The 18,429-nt window shown below is 37.5% G+C and overlaps 2 protein-coding genes across 2 annotated transcripts; one reads left to right on the forward strand and one right to left on the reverse strand.

Moving 5' to 3' along the window:
• The first annotated feature begins 727 nt into the window (after positions 1 to 727).
• On the forward strand, positions 728 to 1,672 carry LOC103554026 (olfactory receptor 52E1-like). Its single transcript, XM_008524843.2, has one exon. It carries the CDS (start codon positions 731 to 733, stop codon positions 1,670 to 1,672), a length of 942 nt encoding a protein of 313 aa, XP_008523065.1. The 5' UTR covers positions 728 to 730.
• Positions 1,673 to 6,842: 5,170 nt separating this feature from the next.
• On the reverse strand, positions 6,843 to 7,826 carry LOC103554034 (olfactory receptor 52D1-like). Its single transcript, XM_008524851.2, has one exon. The coding sequence runs from the start codon at positions 7,824 to 7,826 to the stop codon at positions 6,843 to 6,845; it is 984 nt and encodes a 327-aa protein (XP_008523073.2).
• Between the last annotated feature and the right edge of the window lie 10,603 nt (positions 7,827 to 18,429).

The raw sequence follows: 18,429 nt of genomic DNA on the forward strand, positions 1-18,429 counted from the left end.
TCATTAATAAAACCTCAAGGCCAATTTGTTCTCCGATATTGGCACCAGCAAGAAAGAAGAGGACAGAGATATTTATGGCATGATATGGCATGAGAAATGTCTTTGGGGACTTAAACTAGGAGTCTTGCACGTATCCAAAATTGTCCTAGAAAGCTCTGGTTTGTTGTACTTATGGTTTCCTTGAAGAGTGTAGTAGATATGTACACCTCAGAAATGTGTTGCATGCAAATTCATAATGACAGTCATCGTGTTTAAGCTATTTTCATATTTTTACATCAAGTATGTAGTCATAAGTCAAATAATTTTTCTATAAAATAATGATCAAGATTTTCAGGGAAATATTTTGTGCATCCAAGTAGCACAGGAATAATATTATCTTAACTATTATTTAACTAATTTAAATGGATGATTTGTATAACTGTTTCAACCACTAAAACTTTAAGTTGCATCAGGACAGAAACCTTCTCTAATTCATCTTTTGTGATCAGTCTTAGCATTACATACTACATATGTAGTAGATACCCAGGCAATGTCTGTTGAACTAAAATATTGAATTTAATTGTATGGATTTGATGAAGTACCTTGACATATTGCAGACACATTTAACAATGAAATTTCTTATGCTATCAGGTCTCTGTGATGCAGCAATATGGGTAAATATGATAGAAGTTTCACTATTTTCTTCATTTTCTCTGTGCACAAAGCAAGGATGAGAACTACTCAGTGAAGGATGGCCTTAATTAATACCACCCTATTTCATCCCTACTCTTTCCTCCTTCGGGGGATCCCTGGACTGGAACATATGCATATCTGGATGGGTTTCCCTTTCTTTGCTGTGTACCTGACAGCTGTAATTGGGAATATCAGCATTCTTTCTGTGATTCACACTGAGACTAGCCTCCATCAGCCCATGTTCTACTTCCTGGCCATTCTGTCGTCTATTGACCTGGGCCTGTCCACATCCACCATTCCCAAAATGCTTGGCATTTTCTGGTTCAACCTGAGAGAAATCACTTTTGAGGGCTGCCTCATCCAGATGTTCTTCATCCACTTATGCACTGGCATGGAGTCAGCTGTGCTTGTGGCCATGGCCTATGATCGCTACGTGGCCATCTGTAACCCTCTTCACTACACACTTGTGCTGACAAATAGGGTGGTATTCATCATTGCATTGGTAATCCTACTGAGGCCCTTGTCTTTTGTTATACCCTTTGTTCTACTCATCCTACGGTTACCATTTTGTGGACACCATATTATCCCTCATACTTATTGTGAGCACATGGGAATTGCCCGCCTATCCTGTGCCAGCATCAGGGTCAACATCATCTATGGCTTATGTGCCATTTCTATCCTGATGTTTGACATCATAGCCATTGTCATTTCTTATGTTCAGATCCTTCGTGCTGTCTTTCGGCTGCCTTCCCATGATGCCCGGCTCAAAGCACTCAGTACCTGTGGCTCTCATGTGTGTGTCATGTTAGTTTTCTATACCCCTGCATTTTTCTCATTCATGACCCATAGATTTGGCCAGAATATACCACACTACATCCACATCCTTCTGGCCAATTTCTACATAGTCGTTCCACCTGCTCTCAACCCTATAATCTATGGTGTCAGAACTAAACAGATTAGAGAACAGGTGCTGAAAGTATTTTCCAAGAAAAAAACATAGCTCTAGTAGAGTGAAATTAAAGAAGAGAGTGACATTAACTCTCTGTCTTCAGAATAGAATGAGAACATGTAGAAGTTAAGCAGGCCTATATTAGGGGAGGCATGACAGCCTCCTTCTCAAACCCAGAAATGGAAAGTTAAGCCCATGTCAAATGCATGAATAAAGGTATTTTATAATTTCCCATCGTTTGGAAATAATTTGGACTTCTCATATGGAAGAAAACAAATTCTTTGTTCTGCTTCCATTACAACTGAGCACATCACATTCCATAGTCACTGTCAGTTTAAATGAAAACAAACCAGAAAGAAAAGAAAACACAAACAAATGAACAAAATCTACAAAGCCCTGCAAATCTTGCTGTAAACAAAAATAGTGCATCATCCTGACTCGTACTTGTCTCCAAAATAGTATGTTCTGGAACATTTCCAATATGCCTGGACTCCTCATCAAAAAGAATATTATTCTTGACTTTGCCATGTTAGTGTTGGAAGATATGAAATTGACACTGTGAATATGTCGTGTCAGAAAGGTGGGCATTTTCCACCGTGAATGCAATTGCAGAAACTTGGAGATCTTGTTAAATTTGTAGTCATTTTTGTTTTAAAGCTGTGTTGTGTTACATATTTGATGGATGGGTATGTATAGAACCTCACCAACAGATACCTCTTTTCAAACTAACAATTCTTTTTCAAACAGTTTTGTCTCTGTGTCTTCTTTTGCCAATTTATAGAGGAGTTTCACTATTATAAAATGTTGGAAGTCTTAGTGATGTTCCAAGTCCAGTATTACCCAAGTGTGTGTGTGTGTGTGTGTGTGTGTGTGTGTTTAAGATGGAACTCTAGCTCCATGTGACATCACTCACCATTCTCTAGTTTTATGTGGCAGTGTTGACATCATCTGTAGAAAGGATTCAAGGGAAAATATGTTTGAAAATCCTGGCCAACAAAACTAAGTTTTCAGCTATATTGTTATTGCAAGACTTCTCAGAGCTTCTAATAAACAAATATTCGTTTGAAACTTCCAGATGATATTGGCTTCAGAATGCTCCTTAGACCATCCCTAACACTCATATTCTGTCAAATGCACTTTAGAAAAAATATCCTACTTATTTTTATTTCAACAGAAAACACAATATCATAAATTCTTAGGGGGAGTTTGTATTAATTCACATCACACCTTGAACTTGAAAATTTTTTAAAATAATATTTATGTTGCGTATTTATAGGTACAAGTGGTTTTTCCTGCAACTCTATTGTGACATTGAATTCAACTCTTTATATCCATTTATTCTACTTTGAAATGGACTCTAATTATATGGCCCCGATTATATCTTGAATGATTTGGAATGTGTTCGTTCCATTTATATGATTTGGCTAATTTGTGCAGAATTGGTATTTAGTCTTTAAAAGTTTGGTAGAATTCACCACTGCAGCCATATGAGCCTGGTATTTTCTCTGTTAGAAAGCTTCGAAATACAGATTCAACTGATTTTGTAGGTAAATGACTATTCAGGTCATACATTTCTTCCTGCTATTGCTATAAATGTCCTCACTGAATGCATCACAAGATTCACATTCACTTTACCTTGTGTTCAGGGTTTGGGCTGATGAGTCAGAATGTTTTTCTTAATGACTACCACACTATCAGCTTTAGATCATCCCTTTGTTCCAATGCCGCAGATAAGGCCACTCTCCAGGTTCTTGACACTCTCTCAGGAGTAGAAAACTGTTACTCCTTATTTGAGCCCAGCTAGTCTGGATGTAGGAGCTGGGGATCTTATATTACCGATTGTGCTGGTTCAGCCTGGCTAAGGCAGTGCTGTGTTTCTGAGCCTTCTTACTTATTCTGCCCAGCCCCTAGTGCTGTGGGAAGCTTCTGATGTACCCACCTCAGTCTGGGCTTATACAGTTTGTTTCTGCTCCCTTCCCCCAGCATCAGGGGGGCTTCACTTGTGCTCTGCCTTCAGTGGCTGAAGGATATAGTACCTTAAGGGAAAAGAACCAGGTGAAGTGCCATTCCCGGTCTACAGAAGTTGCTATTCCCTCTACCAGGTCTGTTCCATGATGAAGGCCTTCTCAGGCCTCTAGTCCTGCCCTCAGACTTTCTCATGGGTACCTGGTCCAGGTCTAGGGAGAAAAACCTGAGTGGGTGTGAATTCTCCTTTGTGTCACACACAGGACTCCCAGCCATTCTATGTTCTCACTTTGAGAAATTTATTTAATGGTTTAAACAAATTCTTTCTACTAGTTTATTTGGCATCTGGCATCTGCCCCTGGTAAGCACAGGCTTGTGTTCCATCTTTCTTGGGAGTTCCCTATCTTTGCTTAGATTTTTGGTTAGTCAGTTGCTCTGTGCTTTTAGTTATTTGACAGGTTCAAGAAAATGGTAGGTATTTGATTATCCAGCAGATTTGGTTTTTTTTTCTCATAAAGTCTTGGGTAACACTCTTTCTATATCCTTAGTGAAAACTGTAAGTCTAGGTAGGAATTTTAAATCATTTTGTATCCTCTGAGTGGAAGGACATCTATGTGTCTATTGTCAACTTCCTACAACTGTATTTCTCAAAGTGTGGCCTGTGGCCCACTGAATCACAAATATCCAGGATGATGATGAAAACCAAATGAGATTTTATTTATGGGATACACTACAGAAGTTTTTGAATCTGCTAATCTTAGAGTGGGCCTGAACAATCTGCATTTTTATGAGGCTTCAAGCCTTCTAAAGTTTGAGAACTATCATCCTGAAAAGTCAGGACTTGATTATTAACCAAATTGATGGATGGAAAAAATGGGATAATCTTTAGGAAGAGAGACAGTTGAATGCAGTATTGACTAACTCAAAACTGGATACCATCTTCCCCCCAACACACGTACACACACGCACACATCTGACTCGAACTAATCCACAGGTAACTTTGTTTCATTAGCAACCTGATGTTCCTACTGTCTTATCTTCTGGACTGTTTTCTGACTTTCTAAACTTTCAAAACTTTCTAATTAGCCTTGACTGATTATCTACTTTTTACTTCCATTATAGCACTTGTCACATTGATATATCATAATGTAATGTAAGTAGATAAAGTGTAGTGGTTAAGAATGCAGACCTGGTGCCAAACATCCTAGGTTCAAATCCTGGCTTGACTTTTAACCATCTCTGTGACCATGGGAAAGTCAACTAACTTCTGTATTCCTCAGTTCCCTTGTTTGTAAAATAACAATATTAATGCTACAATTCTTGTCTAGTTTGGTGAGAATTTAATGGGCTTATGTATGTAAAGAACTGAGCAGGGACTATGAGAATGTAAGCATTATATAAGTTTTAGATATTATTATATTGAAAAGAAATATTTATACGTCTGAATCAACTTTATCAAACTACTGGAATGAAATGTTTCTACCCTAGTCTTCATGTTCATATATTGTAAATCCCACCCTTTTTCCACACCCTTATTTGCTACGTGTTCAGGAGAAGCTATACGTTTGAAAATTCGGTAAAAATAAACTGAGTAGGTTTAATTAAGACATTCTCACCCCAGCACACAGACATTTCCTGGAGTGAAACTTTCTAAAGTAGTCATGTGTTTTCCAATGCTCCTCCACATGGTAAGCCTGTTTTGATTAGAAATATATGCCTAACTCTGGGGTTCAGTTATAGTGTTCACTGACTCTCTAACAACTAGCTCCTCCAAAACAATCTTCATCCCTAAGAAAGGTGATATTTGAACTCACACCTGCCACACCTTTCTTTAATCTCAATCTTTTCAGGAATCATATGGGAGAGAAAAGATATATATATTATGTGTACCTCTGAGGTCCTAAAACTAATTATAAACCTTTCCTTAGGCTTCTCTGTATCCCCAGTGAATTCTGATCAATAATTAAACACTGGCTAAATGAATCTAAATCAAGGGTGGTTATGGAGGATGGGGTGAACAGTAGCAAGAATTTTTATACCTACGCCTGTGTGGAGCTGTGTTCCTGAGTGCCCTATTCAGTGAGATATGGCTGTTTGTGTGATCATTGTGAAATTATAGGAAAATTATGACTTTAGAGCTAGACAGACTTCAAATTTGAGCTTCTCTACTCACCAACCATTAAACACAAGCTTGTTGAGCTATTTATCATGAGGGTATTTATGATAATTAACTGTAAAAATAATTGTGAGATTTAACTGACTATGTATACAAAACTCACAATAAAGAGCTTGGAATCTAGTAAATCTTTAATAAATGTCGATTCTTTTCTAAGTTTTAACTTGACGTTTGAAGTACTTGACTGAAATATTTTCCCAACGATCAACTAATTTCTCTGTGTCTTAGTTTGCACACTTGCAGCTCAATATTAGCTACATCTAAGAATTACCTAGGGAACGTTAAAACATGGATGCCTAAACACTACGCCCACTACAGTTTTGCCTTCTATAGTGTTTTTTCGTGTCTGAGTTTTATCATTCACCAAATTACCTATGATATTTATTCGTGTGAAACTACCCAACACCAAACAAAGTAATAGAATTTAACGATAGAGAGAAAAGGTGATTACCTAAAATTAATGACAATTTGGCGAATAATAGATTTCTTCAAAGTAATAATAGATTGCAGAAGAGTGTATGATAATGACTTCAAAAGGCTACAGAAATATAATAACTGGAGAATGGAATTGCATAGTTAGAAAAGTATTCCTATAATTCAAGAGAGGGTGAAATAAAAAAAAACTTTAGATGAACAGATAACAGAGAAGTTAGCACCAAGAGTCTTTCACTAGGAAAGTGTTGCAGTCTGTACTTGAGAAAGAAGGACATTTAGTCAAAAAGGAAGGACCGAGAAAAAATGAAGGGAAATTTCTAAATCTGATAGTACGTCTCAAATTGTAAACCAAAGATATGCTATTATAGATCATGTTGATTTAAAGTTTCTCTGTTTTAGCGTCAGATGATTCTAATTTTTTTTTTGTTTAGGAAATGTTATTTTAATATTTTGACAAAGAGACCTTGTTAATATATCTGCATCAACGTAATAATTGTTACAATGTAGGATATATCTTTGGATGAGTTACTTCTCATAGACAAACCTTAGACTTTGGACAATTAAAAAGGATCTTGGTGAAGAAACCACACATTAAAAATAGAAAATATAATGTTTCTTCAGATATTACTTAGCAATAAAAAGGATTTATTTCAGAGACTTTGAAAAAATGAAAAATTTAGGGAATCGGTCCCATATCTTCTTGGTCCTTACCCCATAGATAATAGGGTTCACCATGGGTCGGACCAGAAGATAGATGTTGGCCACAAATATGTGTACATGTGGAGCCGCATGGTGTCCAAACCTGTGGGTGAGAAAAGAGAAGAAGGCTGGAGTGTAGGACACTAAGATGACACAGACATGGGAGCCACAGGTGCCCAAGGTCTTGAGTCGGGCATCCTTAGAGGGGAGATGGAAGACAGTGTGGAGTATGAGAACATAGGAACAAATAATCAATATGAAGTCCACTCCTCCCGTGAGGAAGGCAACGATGAGGCTGTAGGCTTTGCGGATTCTTGTCTCAGCACAGGCAATCTTGATGAGGGCCATGAACTCACAGTAGGTGTGGGAGATAATATTGGTTCTGCAGTAGGGTAGCCAACGTAGCAGGAAGGGGTGAGGGCTGAGAAGTGCTGTGCCTCGGAATACAATAGCTAGACCCATCCCCCCAGTTGAAGAGTGGGTCAGAATAGCTGAATGTCTTAATGGATTACAAATGGCTACATAACGGTCAAAAGCCATGGCCAGGAAGAAGCCGGACTCCATGGTGGAGAAAGAGTGAATCAAGAACACTTGGGTGAGGCAGGCTTCAAAGGGAATCTCTCTGTCATGGAACCAAAAGAGGCTGAGAAGTTTGGGCACAGCTGTAGTACACACAATAAGGTCAGCCACAGCCAGCATGCAGAGGAAGAGGTACATTGGCTCTTGGAGGCTGGAGTCTGTCTTGATGATAAAGAGAAGAGAGCAGTTTCCCAGTAGGGCTAAAATGTAGACCATACAAAAAGGGATTGAGATCCAGATGTGGGCAGCTTCCAACCCAGGAATGCCAATGAGAATGAAGGTTGATGGATGGACATCTGTCTTTTTGTATGCTGACATTGTAAGCATCAGATGTTTTTGCTTTCTCTTCATGGATTTTCCTCTAAAGAAAACAAATAATAACTTTTAAATTTTGAAACCTCTGATAAGTAAGCCAAATTTCAGGGAATTGCAGTCTATGGAGTAATTATAATGTCTGTAAATATTTAGATAGACATTAGTGCATCATCTGACTCAGTGTCAGATACTATTTAAAAGTTGTATTTTAAAATGTGGCTAATCTATAGATGCAAAATGAGGGAAAATATCTAGGTACCAAAAATCTGAATTAAATATAGAAATATGGAAAATGCAAAATCTTTCATGGAGAAGAAACTGATACTAATTGAAGCTGAAGAATGTTTAAGAGTCATTGGTTTGTATGACTGAGTAAGAAAATTGCAGTTATAAGATACAAGATAGAGTGAAACAGGAAGGATGATAGGAGATTTTGAGTAGAAAAAAGATTCAATTTTTTAAAATATATATTTTAGTTATAATAGTTTGGGGACTTGCTGAGTTACAGGGTGTATCTTTGAAACTGAAATACCAAAATTTGGAAGGATGTGTTGATTGTCGTGCAATGACCAGAAGGATATTCAGTCATACCAACATGGGACTCATTCATGATATGACAAGAGTGGGTCTGATGACAATGTGTCGTGAAATGAACAACTCATTGCATTGTTCTTGACTCTCCACTGGCCCCATAATTTGTGTTTATTCATGACCTTAGAAGGCCAGAATTACAACAATATGATTATAACATGTATTCTGATCTTCCTTTCTTTCTTACATGTATTCAAATCATCAAACAACTTTATGACTTGCTTTTAAGTTCACTCTATAGGCAGTCTACTTCATCCAGGCTTTCATTCATAACCTTTTCTTTGCTTGCATACTTCTCCTGTACTGACTGATCCCTCCGTGTACCTCATACTGTGATTTGCTGATTATACTTTTTCCATTTCTTAAGACTATTACACCAACATTTTGAAAGATACTGCTTCCCTAATAGACAATTTGTTTTGCCTTTTTTTTCTTTTTAGAAATACAATTCACACTGTTCCTGAGGCACCTTTTACTTTATCCAATACTATATTTATGGGTAGATTGTGGAGTCTTTGTGATCAGGAAAAATTACACTTAAATCAGTGTCCATTGAAATAAAGATTAGAATATGTATAGTATACTGGACTTTAATATTGAATTACAATGATGAAAAGTGTTTTTCCCTCTTAATCTGTTGTTGAAATTTCATACCTAAAGTTTCTGCTTTGGCTAATTGGCCTTCAAATTCCCTAGCAATGGATATTCTCTTTTGAGCATGGAGACAGCAGGATATGTAGGTCAAGGAAGCTTGGAAACTCTAGATAATGGCAATTCTGAATCATGATATAAATTGGTACAGGAGAGTAGTACAGGAAAACCAGATTATTGGGAAGTTATGTACTAATGTAATAGCTAACATATCTAAATGCTTACTATGAGTCAGTTGTTTTCCTGAGAACATTTCAGGTATTAACTCATAAATTTTATCTCCGTTCTAATATTTGGAGAATTTAAGTAACTTTTATAAGTTCAAAGAATTTTCAAGAGATAGACCTTGTTTCTAGTCCACACAGTGATTTTGGGGACCTTATTCTTAACTGTAGTGACAAATTGCCCTAACGATGTGACCGTCTTTTTTGCGTTTGTGTATGTAAGAGAGAAAATGAGGATTGTTCTGTATCTAACATTAGAAAATACCATCACCATTAATTTGATCATGATTACTGGCCAAAAAGTGCTCCTATTATTAAATTATATAAAGGAAGTGTTCCAAGTCTAAGCCTTCTCTTCCTACTTAACCCCCCTCCAACATGCTTGCTCTCGTAGATGAGCCCTTACTTCAAAGGGAAAATTAAAATTTGTCACCAGACACAAGCTCTCTGAACCGTATCTTATTCTACCATTAGGTTTATGTCTATACTCATGGAGTTAATTCATTTTTATATACTTTCCATTTTTTGTCCTTAAATGAAACTTTATATCCTTTTATCTATATTTTTGTTTCTAAACATTCTTGTATTTGTCATGCACTTTAACTTTACTCTATTTATTCTGTCCCTTTACACAATTTAAATATATTTTTTTCCAATAGAAAATAAATTGACACATTATCTAGAGAAAAAATTCACACTGAAGTGAATGCCAATGTCCGATCACTTAAAATAGATTTTATCCTTAATTGCACTCAGGAAAATAAAAGTTAAAATGAATAAGGCAAACCATATGTTATATTTTTAACCAATAGAATACTGAGATTGTTGATAACAAGCATTAGTGAGGTTTGGATTAAAAAGCACTCTTATGCACAATTGTAAGAGAAAGTTGACCCAACTTTTAGGGCAAAATTTTATAGTAACCATTCGTATTAAAAAATTTTTTGGTAGGTCAGTTCAACTACTTGCCATCCTAGGAAATAACGTTCACATATACACATGGAAGTAAACACAGTGATTCTCATTGTAAAAGCGCCTATAATAGAAGAAAAAGTGAAGCATTCAAAATGCCCATCCATAAAGTAATATTAAGTTAAAAGATGTGTGGCATATTTATATTATAGAGTACTCTAAAGCACTCAGAATAAATAAAGCATATTTATATAAACTGATATAAAATGTCTCCAAATAAAAAAATGAAACAGGAATTTAATTTTTCCATTAACATTGAAATACATGCAAAAATTAAACATACATTTCTGCATTTATGTATGTGGGTATATATGATATATAAATATATTTACAACAAGAATTTTATACACACAGAAAACAATGTAGAAGGATATGCACTCAACTTAGCAAGATTCTAAAATGTGTAAGGGATGGAAAGAATATGGTCAAAGGACAACTTAGCTGTATCACTATGATTGCCTTCTTAATGGCCAATTTTTTTACATATTCATGTGTGATCTGTATAGTTTAAGGTAAGTAAATAATGCAGAGTTGCAATAGTATTCACCATAAACAATGCAAACCAAGAAATTACAAATGAGATGTGGCTTCCCATGTCTTATAAAATATTAAGGAATTTTTCTAGCTTCTTGCAATACCTTTTCCCATATCTCTTTGCATAGAGAACTGGTCATCTACCCACTTCATGAAGGTGGTGACCCTGTGTCTTTGGTCTTTGTGGTATTTCTTCACACATAAAAGCCCTCAGTAACTTGGTTAGAATGGAAGAGACTACTCACATATCAGCTCCTCTGAGATTGTTTTTCTAGTATTGACGCCCTCTTCAGTTTCCTCTTGGTATGTGCACTTTCCTGTCTTCTATGTCTCGTCATGTCATATTTATTTTTGCATGCCTTTCTCTTTTATTATATTGCAGATTGTTACTTGGCAAACATCATATCTATTTCATATATTTACTTATTGTTCCAATGAATTAATGAATAAAAAGAAAAATAAATGGTAAAGGAGTGTTATTATTTTTCTAGTAACTTCAGTATAAATTTAAGACAACTAGTGAAATCACTATAAATTTATTATAATTCCCAATAATCCCCAAACAGTTTAGTGAATTGACAGTTTATACTGTTTTTATTCTATTTATATTGTCCATACTGTTAAATCTTTCTCTCTTTTTTTGAGGAAGATTAGCCCTAAGCTAACATCCGCCATCAATCCTCCTCTTTTTTCTGAGGACAATTGGCCCTGAACTAACATCTGTGCCTATCTCCCTCTGTTAATATGTGGGACACCTGCCACAGCATGGCTTGATAAGTGGTGCATAGGTCCACACTCGGGATCAGAACCCGAACCCCGGGCCACCGAAGCAGAGTGCATGAACTTAAATACTATGCCACCAGACTGGGCCCCTATTAAATCTTTTAATACTGTTTTTATGCTATTTATTTTATAATAACATACTCATGGATCAGTTTACAACAAAATTGAATTCTATCAGCATTTTTTTCCTTGTCTGACTACAGGGTAGAAACAAAGAGGGATTGAAGAGGAAGAAATTCACATCTGCTTTTGAGGAGGAATAAAATAAGCAACCTATAATGTTTTCTGGCCTAAATTCTACATCGCTATCCATCTCTTTACAAAAATAAAATAAATCAACATGAATTCAGCATCTATTAGGGACTATATCATTTACATTACAGACTTTATCCTGAGTCCCTAAGGGAGTTTTTAGGTAGGTAATAATACATATAACGCAGTTATAAAAACAAGCTAAGAATGTTCGGTGTAGTTCCCCAAGCTATCGTACTGTGAATTCAAAGAGATGGAATTTGAACCCAAGTATAATTATAAATTTTGTGATCTTTACATTAACCATTAGGAGACATGTACTCCAGAGGTTTTTGTAAATGAACAATGACATATGCATTCAAGATGGCTTTGAGTAGCGTGAAACATTGCTCAAATATCACAGATATGTTCGGAATGTAGGATTGATACATCTGCACTCCCACCCTTTCCTTCATCAACCTTCCTCTGACATACTGAACTAAACACAGAAGACCATGCACAAATTTATCCCCAAGCCAAGTTGCCGCCTAATCTCAACCCACAACAGAGCAAAACAGAGGCAGTCGATTCAGGGACCACAAAATTAAATGGGCTCAGTTATCGCAAGAAATCATACACAAATCTCTTTCGCAGAGCCTGTCTGCTCTAATTAGAGCTCTGAAACCTTCTGTCTAGTTATTGTCCAACTAGCTCATAACAGAAATGAGAGCAACTGCGCATTGTCTTGTCTCACCAGAGGTTCTGTGGGGATCAGGATGAGCACCCACCTAGCCTGAGGGAGTTCTCTCATGACTTAAAGGTTTTCCAAATGAGCTCAGTTGTAGACACGTTTCCTCATTTCTGAGGCTCCCATGGGCATGGAGTGGGGACGTCTCCCCAGGGTGTCAGCGAAAGAAACCATTGGGAATTGGAGATTTGAGTTCAGAACTCAGATTACAAGTTTTTAGAGCTAATATCTTACTAACAGGAAAATCCAAGAAGTGGGTGGGGAGGAGCTGAGTCTTCCTCTGCTGTGTGGAGCCTGCCTCTCTACAGGATTGCTTGAGTCTTAGAATTGTTTGTTGTTAAAAGTATTGTATGTATAAATTGAAAAAAGAAGCATAGTGTCTATTCTCTGTTTTAATAAAGCCTTTTAATTTTTAATATAAGAAAACAGGAAGAAGAATCTAATATCAATCAAAATGTCACCTTGATATTTGGTTTAATTTTTTTTAAGATTTCATTTTTTTTCCTTTTTCTCCCCAAAACTCCCCAGTACATAGTTGTATATTCTTAGTTGTGGGTCCTTCTAGCTGTGGCATGTGGGATGCCGCCTCAGCGTGGTTTGATGAACAGTGTCATGTCTGCACCCAGGATTTGAACTGATGAAACACTGGGCCGCCTGCAGCAGAGCATGAGAACTTAACCACTTGGCCATGGGGCCAGCCCTGATATTTGGTTTAATTTTATTTCATAATTTTCATATTCAAACTATTTTGAATATTTGTCATATTAGACTTTAAAATTTTATACCACAACTCAAGATTCATGTCATGATACACACACTTTACTTCTTTCATAATTAATCGATACGTCAATGTCACAGAATTCTTTTTGTTTTTTTGGTGAAGAAGATTCACCCTGAGCTAACATCTGTGCCAGTCTCTCCTCCTAACACCACAGCATGGCTGACGAGTGATGTAGGTCCACACCTAGGATGCAAACCTGTGAACCCAGGCCACTGAAATCGAGCATGCTGAACTCAACCACTAGGCCACGAGGCTGGCCCTAGAGAATTTTTTTTTCTTTCGTTTTTTAGTTTTTAAGCTTTCTTTCCTTTTTTTTTTTTTTTAAAGATTGGCATCTGAGCTAACAACTGTTGCCAATCTTCTTTTTCCTTTTTCTCCCCCAACCCCCCCAGTACATAGTTGTATATTTTAATTGCAGATCCTTCCAGTTGTGGCATATGGGATGTCACCTCTGCACGGCCTGATGAGCGGTGCCATGTCCGCGCCCAGGATCCGAACCAGCAAAAACCCTGGGCCGCCAAAGCAGAGTGCACAAACTTAACCACTCGGCCACTGGGCCGGCACCAGAATTCTTTTTTAAAATATATATATTGGTGATTTGATAGGCATATTCATTGTGAAAAGATTCAATCCACCTAGTTTATTAACATATCCATCATCTGATATATTTATCTTTTGTATGTGTGTGAGAACATTTAAGTTCTACTCCCTTAGCAAATTTCATTTGTACAATAAACTGTTCTCAACTATAGATATCATATTATACATTGGATCCTCAGACTTTACTCATCTTATAGGTGAAAATTTGTACCATTTTACCAACCTCTCCCCATTCCCTCCCCTGAATCAAACAACTCTTGTCAACTACTTTTCTACTGTCTGTCTTTAGCACAGAAAATTTATTTAGTTATATGAGATAAATCAAATTGTGATTTCGATAAAAATTGAATTGCATATAAACAATAGTATGGAAAATCTGATGTCTTTAAATGGACAATCTTCTCAGGCATTAAGATTTATTGTTTGCTTTTACATGTATTCTAGGCTCCTTTTAGATCTTTAAATAATTATTCCATCATTTTTGTGTCAATCTTTGGATTATACACTTGGAATTTTATCATTTTATTTTTACATTTAATTATATTATTTCTATCTTAAGTATTATTCTTACGTAATTTACATGTATACAGTGAAGCTCCATTACTTGGTGATTCTAGACTTGGAAATTTGCTTTCTCCCTAAAATTTACTTCTCACCCCCAAAATACAACACTTTTACAGTCATTTGCAGACATGCAAAGAGCTGGGAAAATTTGAGTTGCCTGATGAACTTATTTCCAGCTGAGGCTGAACAAGGTAAGACTCTCACTTTTTGTTTCAACTCTCATACTATAAACAACAGTCATTTTGCATTCTATTCAGTGCCACTGTTTTTTTATTTATATGCTATTTGTTGGTGATCTCAGTGCTTATAATGACTGCCAAATGTAGTGACGAAGTGCACTAGAATAAGTAAATATCTTCAAAATTTATTTATGAAGTGCACTAGAATAAAATATTTTTCTAGTGTCCCTAAGTGCAAGAAGGTTGTGATGCGCCTTATGGAAAAAATAACTTTGTTAGATAAGCTTCATTCAGTTATGAGTTAAAGCACTGTTGGTTGTGAGTTCAAAGTCAGTGAATCAAAAATATGATACAACCAGGCAAAGGAAGAGGAAATTTGCATATCTGCATATGAAGCCACTCTGGAAAGTCCTATAGTAATCAATAGTGTGTGATAAGGAAATGGAAAAGATGGAAAAGTGGCTAAATTCGTAGACTCATGAGATGACAACTAATAAAATGTGTAGTGGACAGTGTTATTGTGAGGTCAAAGAAATTTACCGTCATGTCACCCAGGTCATAAAAATGTCAAAACTTTGTTTTAGCTAGTCCTGGCTGGCTAACACGTTTCAAAGGCAACAAATGATGATGAATGTAAACTTATAACTGAGGCGGGTTCTGTTTCTCAGGATGCTGCAGAAGGAGTTTTAAAATGTCAGCTATGTATACAGGGAAAGAATTATATGGAAGAGCAGTTTTCAACACTGTTGAGACTAAGTTATTGAGGAACACAAGTGCCCTCAAATGAACATATATAACACAAGTGGCCTCCAAATATCCTGACTTTTAATCATTTAAAGACCATGCAATTAAGTGTTTGTAAGAACTATGTATTAAATGAGGTGCCTTTAAGCAGAAACACACATAAAACCAGGTTATGCATTGATTGATTGACATTAAAATGTTCTGACAAGAAACTTATAGGAGCCCAACTCTGTATTTCCCCTAGGAACAATGATCCCATTTTTTCTAATTCAGTGTTGAAGATTATTTTATAGAACACAAACTACTGAAAATAATGAGAATGGACAGTGTGTGTGTGTGTCAATGCATATTATGTAAATGTGTATGACACACATATTTTATATATATATCTGGGGTGGGCTTGTTCTCTCTTTCTCCCGTGAGGGAGTTCATGGGCTGAGAGAATCTCTCTTGGAGCAGAGCAGTGCCAGATTCGGGTTAAAGTGAAACTTTTCCTTTGTATGCTTTTAAATCTGTTTTTTCTTGTTCTGTGCTCCACAGGGCTCCTGTAACCTCTCATCAGATTTTGGAACTCTCATACAGGTATTTTCCTCTATTAATGGTTTTCAATCAGAGTTTCTGTTGGAGGAGGAGTACTGGGCCCTCCTATTCTGTCATCTTGCTATCTTAAACCTCGCTTTTCTGCCTTCAATTCCTTAGAGGCAAGGGTTCCCTAATGGCTTCCTTTTCTTGAGTCAGGGGCAGAATAGAAACTAGAATTCTACATGGTGGCTTAGGTGGACTCTGAACTCACCTCCTCCCATGAATATAACATGTTACAACTATTTTTGGAGCAATTATCCCTGGATAAAAAGAACCCCCACAATGAAGGACAGTCCTGACTGAGGCAGAAGAGGCAGAAATTCCTTTCTGGGGAGAAAACAGCCACCTTTGAGAGCCACAGAGTTTCACAGCTAGGTGGGAGCAATCCTAACGTATGCAGCCTTCCCTGAATGTGAAGTTGAGCTGGCAGAGGGGAGCCTGAACAGAGGAGTGTTACTGCTATCAGCATACTTTGGACTCAGCACAGTTGAGATGAGTGTCATAATATCTGGCTTTACTGCCTATTAACTACAAAGGGGAATACCCTTAGAAAAACTATCAAACACAAGCAGAAAAAAGCCAGCTCTTAAATGGCCCATGCACAAATTCACCCATTTCAGAAAGCAACCTAAAATCACCAGAAAGAAAGGTGAACAGTCCTTTGGTGAAAAGTGACTCACCTGATAGGTTCTGGGTACATCTTGGTGAGAGGTGAGACCTATCCAAGTACTGAGACATTGGCGGCAGGCATTATTGTGACTTAGTGCAGGTGTGCTGACACAAACACTGGCAGATGCCATTGGTGTTCTTCCCCTGGCCTGTTAGCCCAGGGTCTCTCCCATTCACTAGAGCACTGATTTAATCCAGCTCAGTCAGGGCAGGCAGCCTGCCCTAGGGACTGGTCACACCCAGCAGCATTCCCTTGGGCAATTTTTCCACCTGCATAGACTGGGTGCCTGGATCCTCTGCAGGCAAGGGTATAGGTCTGCTTCTGTAGGACAGGGTGTGTGTGAGGAGCAATGGATGGACTATGTAGGGCATTGGTGTAGTGTGTGGGGGGCTCTGCAGTGGGGTGATGGGTATGTTCCAGGGGATTGGGAGGGGTGCACAGGCCAGGACTGTACTGATGGTGAGTGTGGACCTGTGGGCTGTAAAGCTTATCAGTGGCAGAAGACCTATGCTTCTCAAAAAGCCACATAGGGGATGGGCCCTGCCTCCCAAAGCCTGAAACAACTGCATGCACCTATGCCTAGAGCAAGCCCCACTCAGCTGCAATTCAGAGTTAGCTGGCAACAGCCTTGCAGGCTGGAGGCCTATAGCAATTGAAAGCCCCTGAGCCTAGCAACTGTCCATGCTGGGAGCCTACTAACTTAACAGAAAAGCTACAACTGGAATGTGCTATTAGACCTTGCAACCAACTGTGCTGGGGCTTCTCAAACCCAATAAGCTGATGAAATGGTCCATAGCAGCCACACACAGCTGAATATTACAACCAGCCTGCCGGGAGACAAACTAGACTCCATGGGCACTTCCAGCAAGAGCAACCCTGCTGCAACAGAAGGAGACATGTTACCCACACAGAGGTCACTCCTGGAACACTTGGAACTGGTGAAAAGAGGGGGACACACTGCTGGGCTTCAAGAGGTGTCTCCTATATAAAGTCACTTTTCCAAGATCAGGACACATAGCTGGCCCACCTAATGCAGAAATATGGGCACAGAGAAAGAGGCAAAATGAGGAGTCAAAGAAATACATTCTAAGCAAGTGAATACACACAAAAAAACCCAGAAAAAGAAGTAAATGAAACAGAAATACACAATCTACCTGACAATGAGTTCAAGCAAAAAGTCATAAGGATGATCACTGATCTTGTGAGAAGAATGCATAGACATAGTGACACCATCAACAGAGAATTGCAAAATATAAAAAAGGAATTGATCAGAAATGAAGAATCTAATATTGAAAATGAAAAATTCACTAGAAGGACTCAATAGCAGAGTAGATGATACAGAAGAATGGATTAGTGAGCTGGATGAAAGACTAGAGGAAATCACCCAAGCTGAACAGATAAATAAAAAATAATTTAAAAGAGTGAGAACAGTCAAAGGGAACTCTGGGACAACACCAAGCACACTAACATTTGTATTATAGTTTTCTCAGAAGGAGAAGAGAGAGACTAAATGGCAGAGAATCTATTTGAAGAAATAATAGCTGAAAATTTTCCTAACCTAAGGAAGAAAACAGACATACAAGTACAGGAAGCAGAGAGAGAACAAAAAAGATAAACCCAAAGAGGCCCACACCAAGACATCTTGTAATTAAAATTTCCAAAATTAAATATAAAGAGAGAATTCTAAAAGCCACAAGAGAAAGGCAACAAGTGACCTACAAAGGAAACCCCATAAGGCTATCAGCTGACTTCTCATCAGAAACCTTATAGGACAGGAAGTAGTGG

Source organism: Equus przewalskii, chromosome 6 (assembly GCF_037783145.1).
Source record: "Equus przewalskii isolate Varuska chromosome 6, EquPr2, whole genome shotgun sequence".
NCBI lineage: Eukaryota > Metazoa > Chordata > Mammalia > Perissodactyla > Equidae > Equus > Equus przewalskii.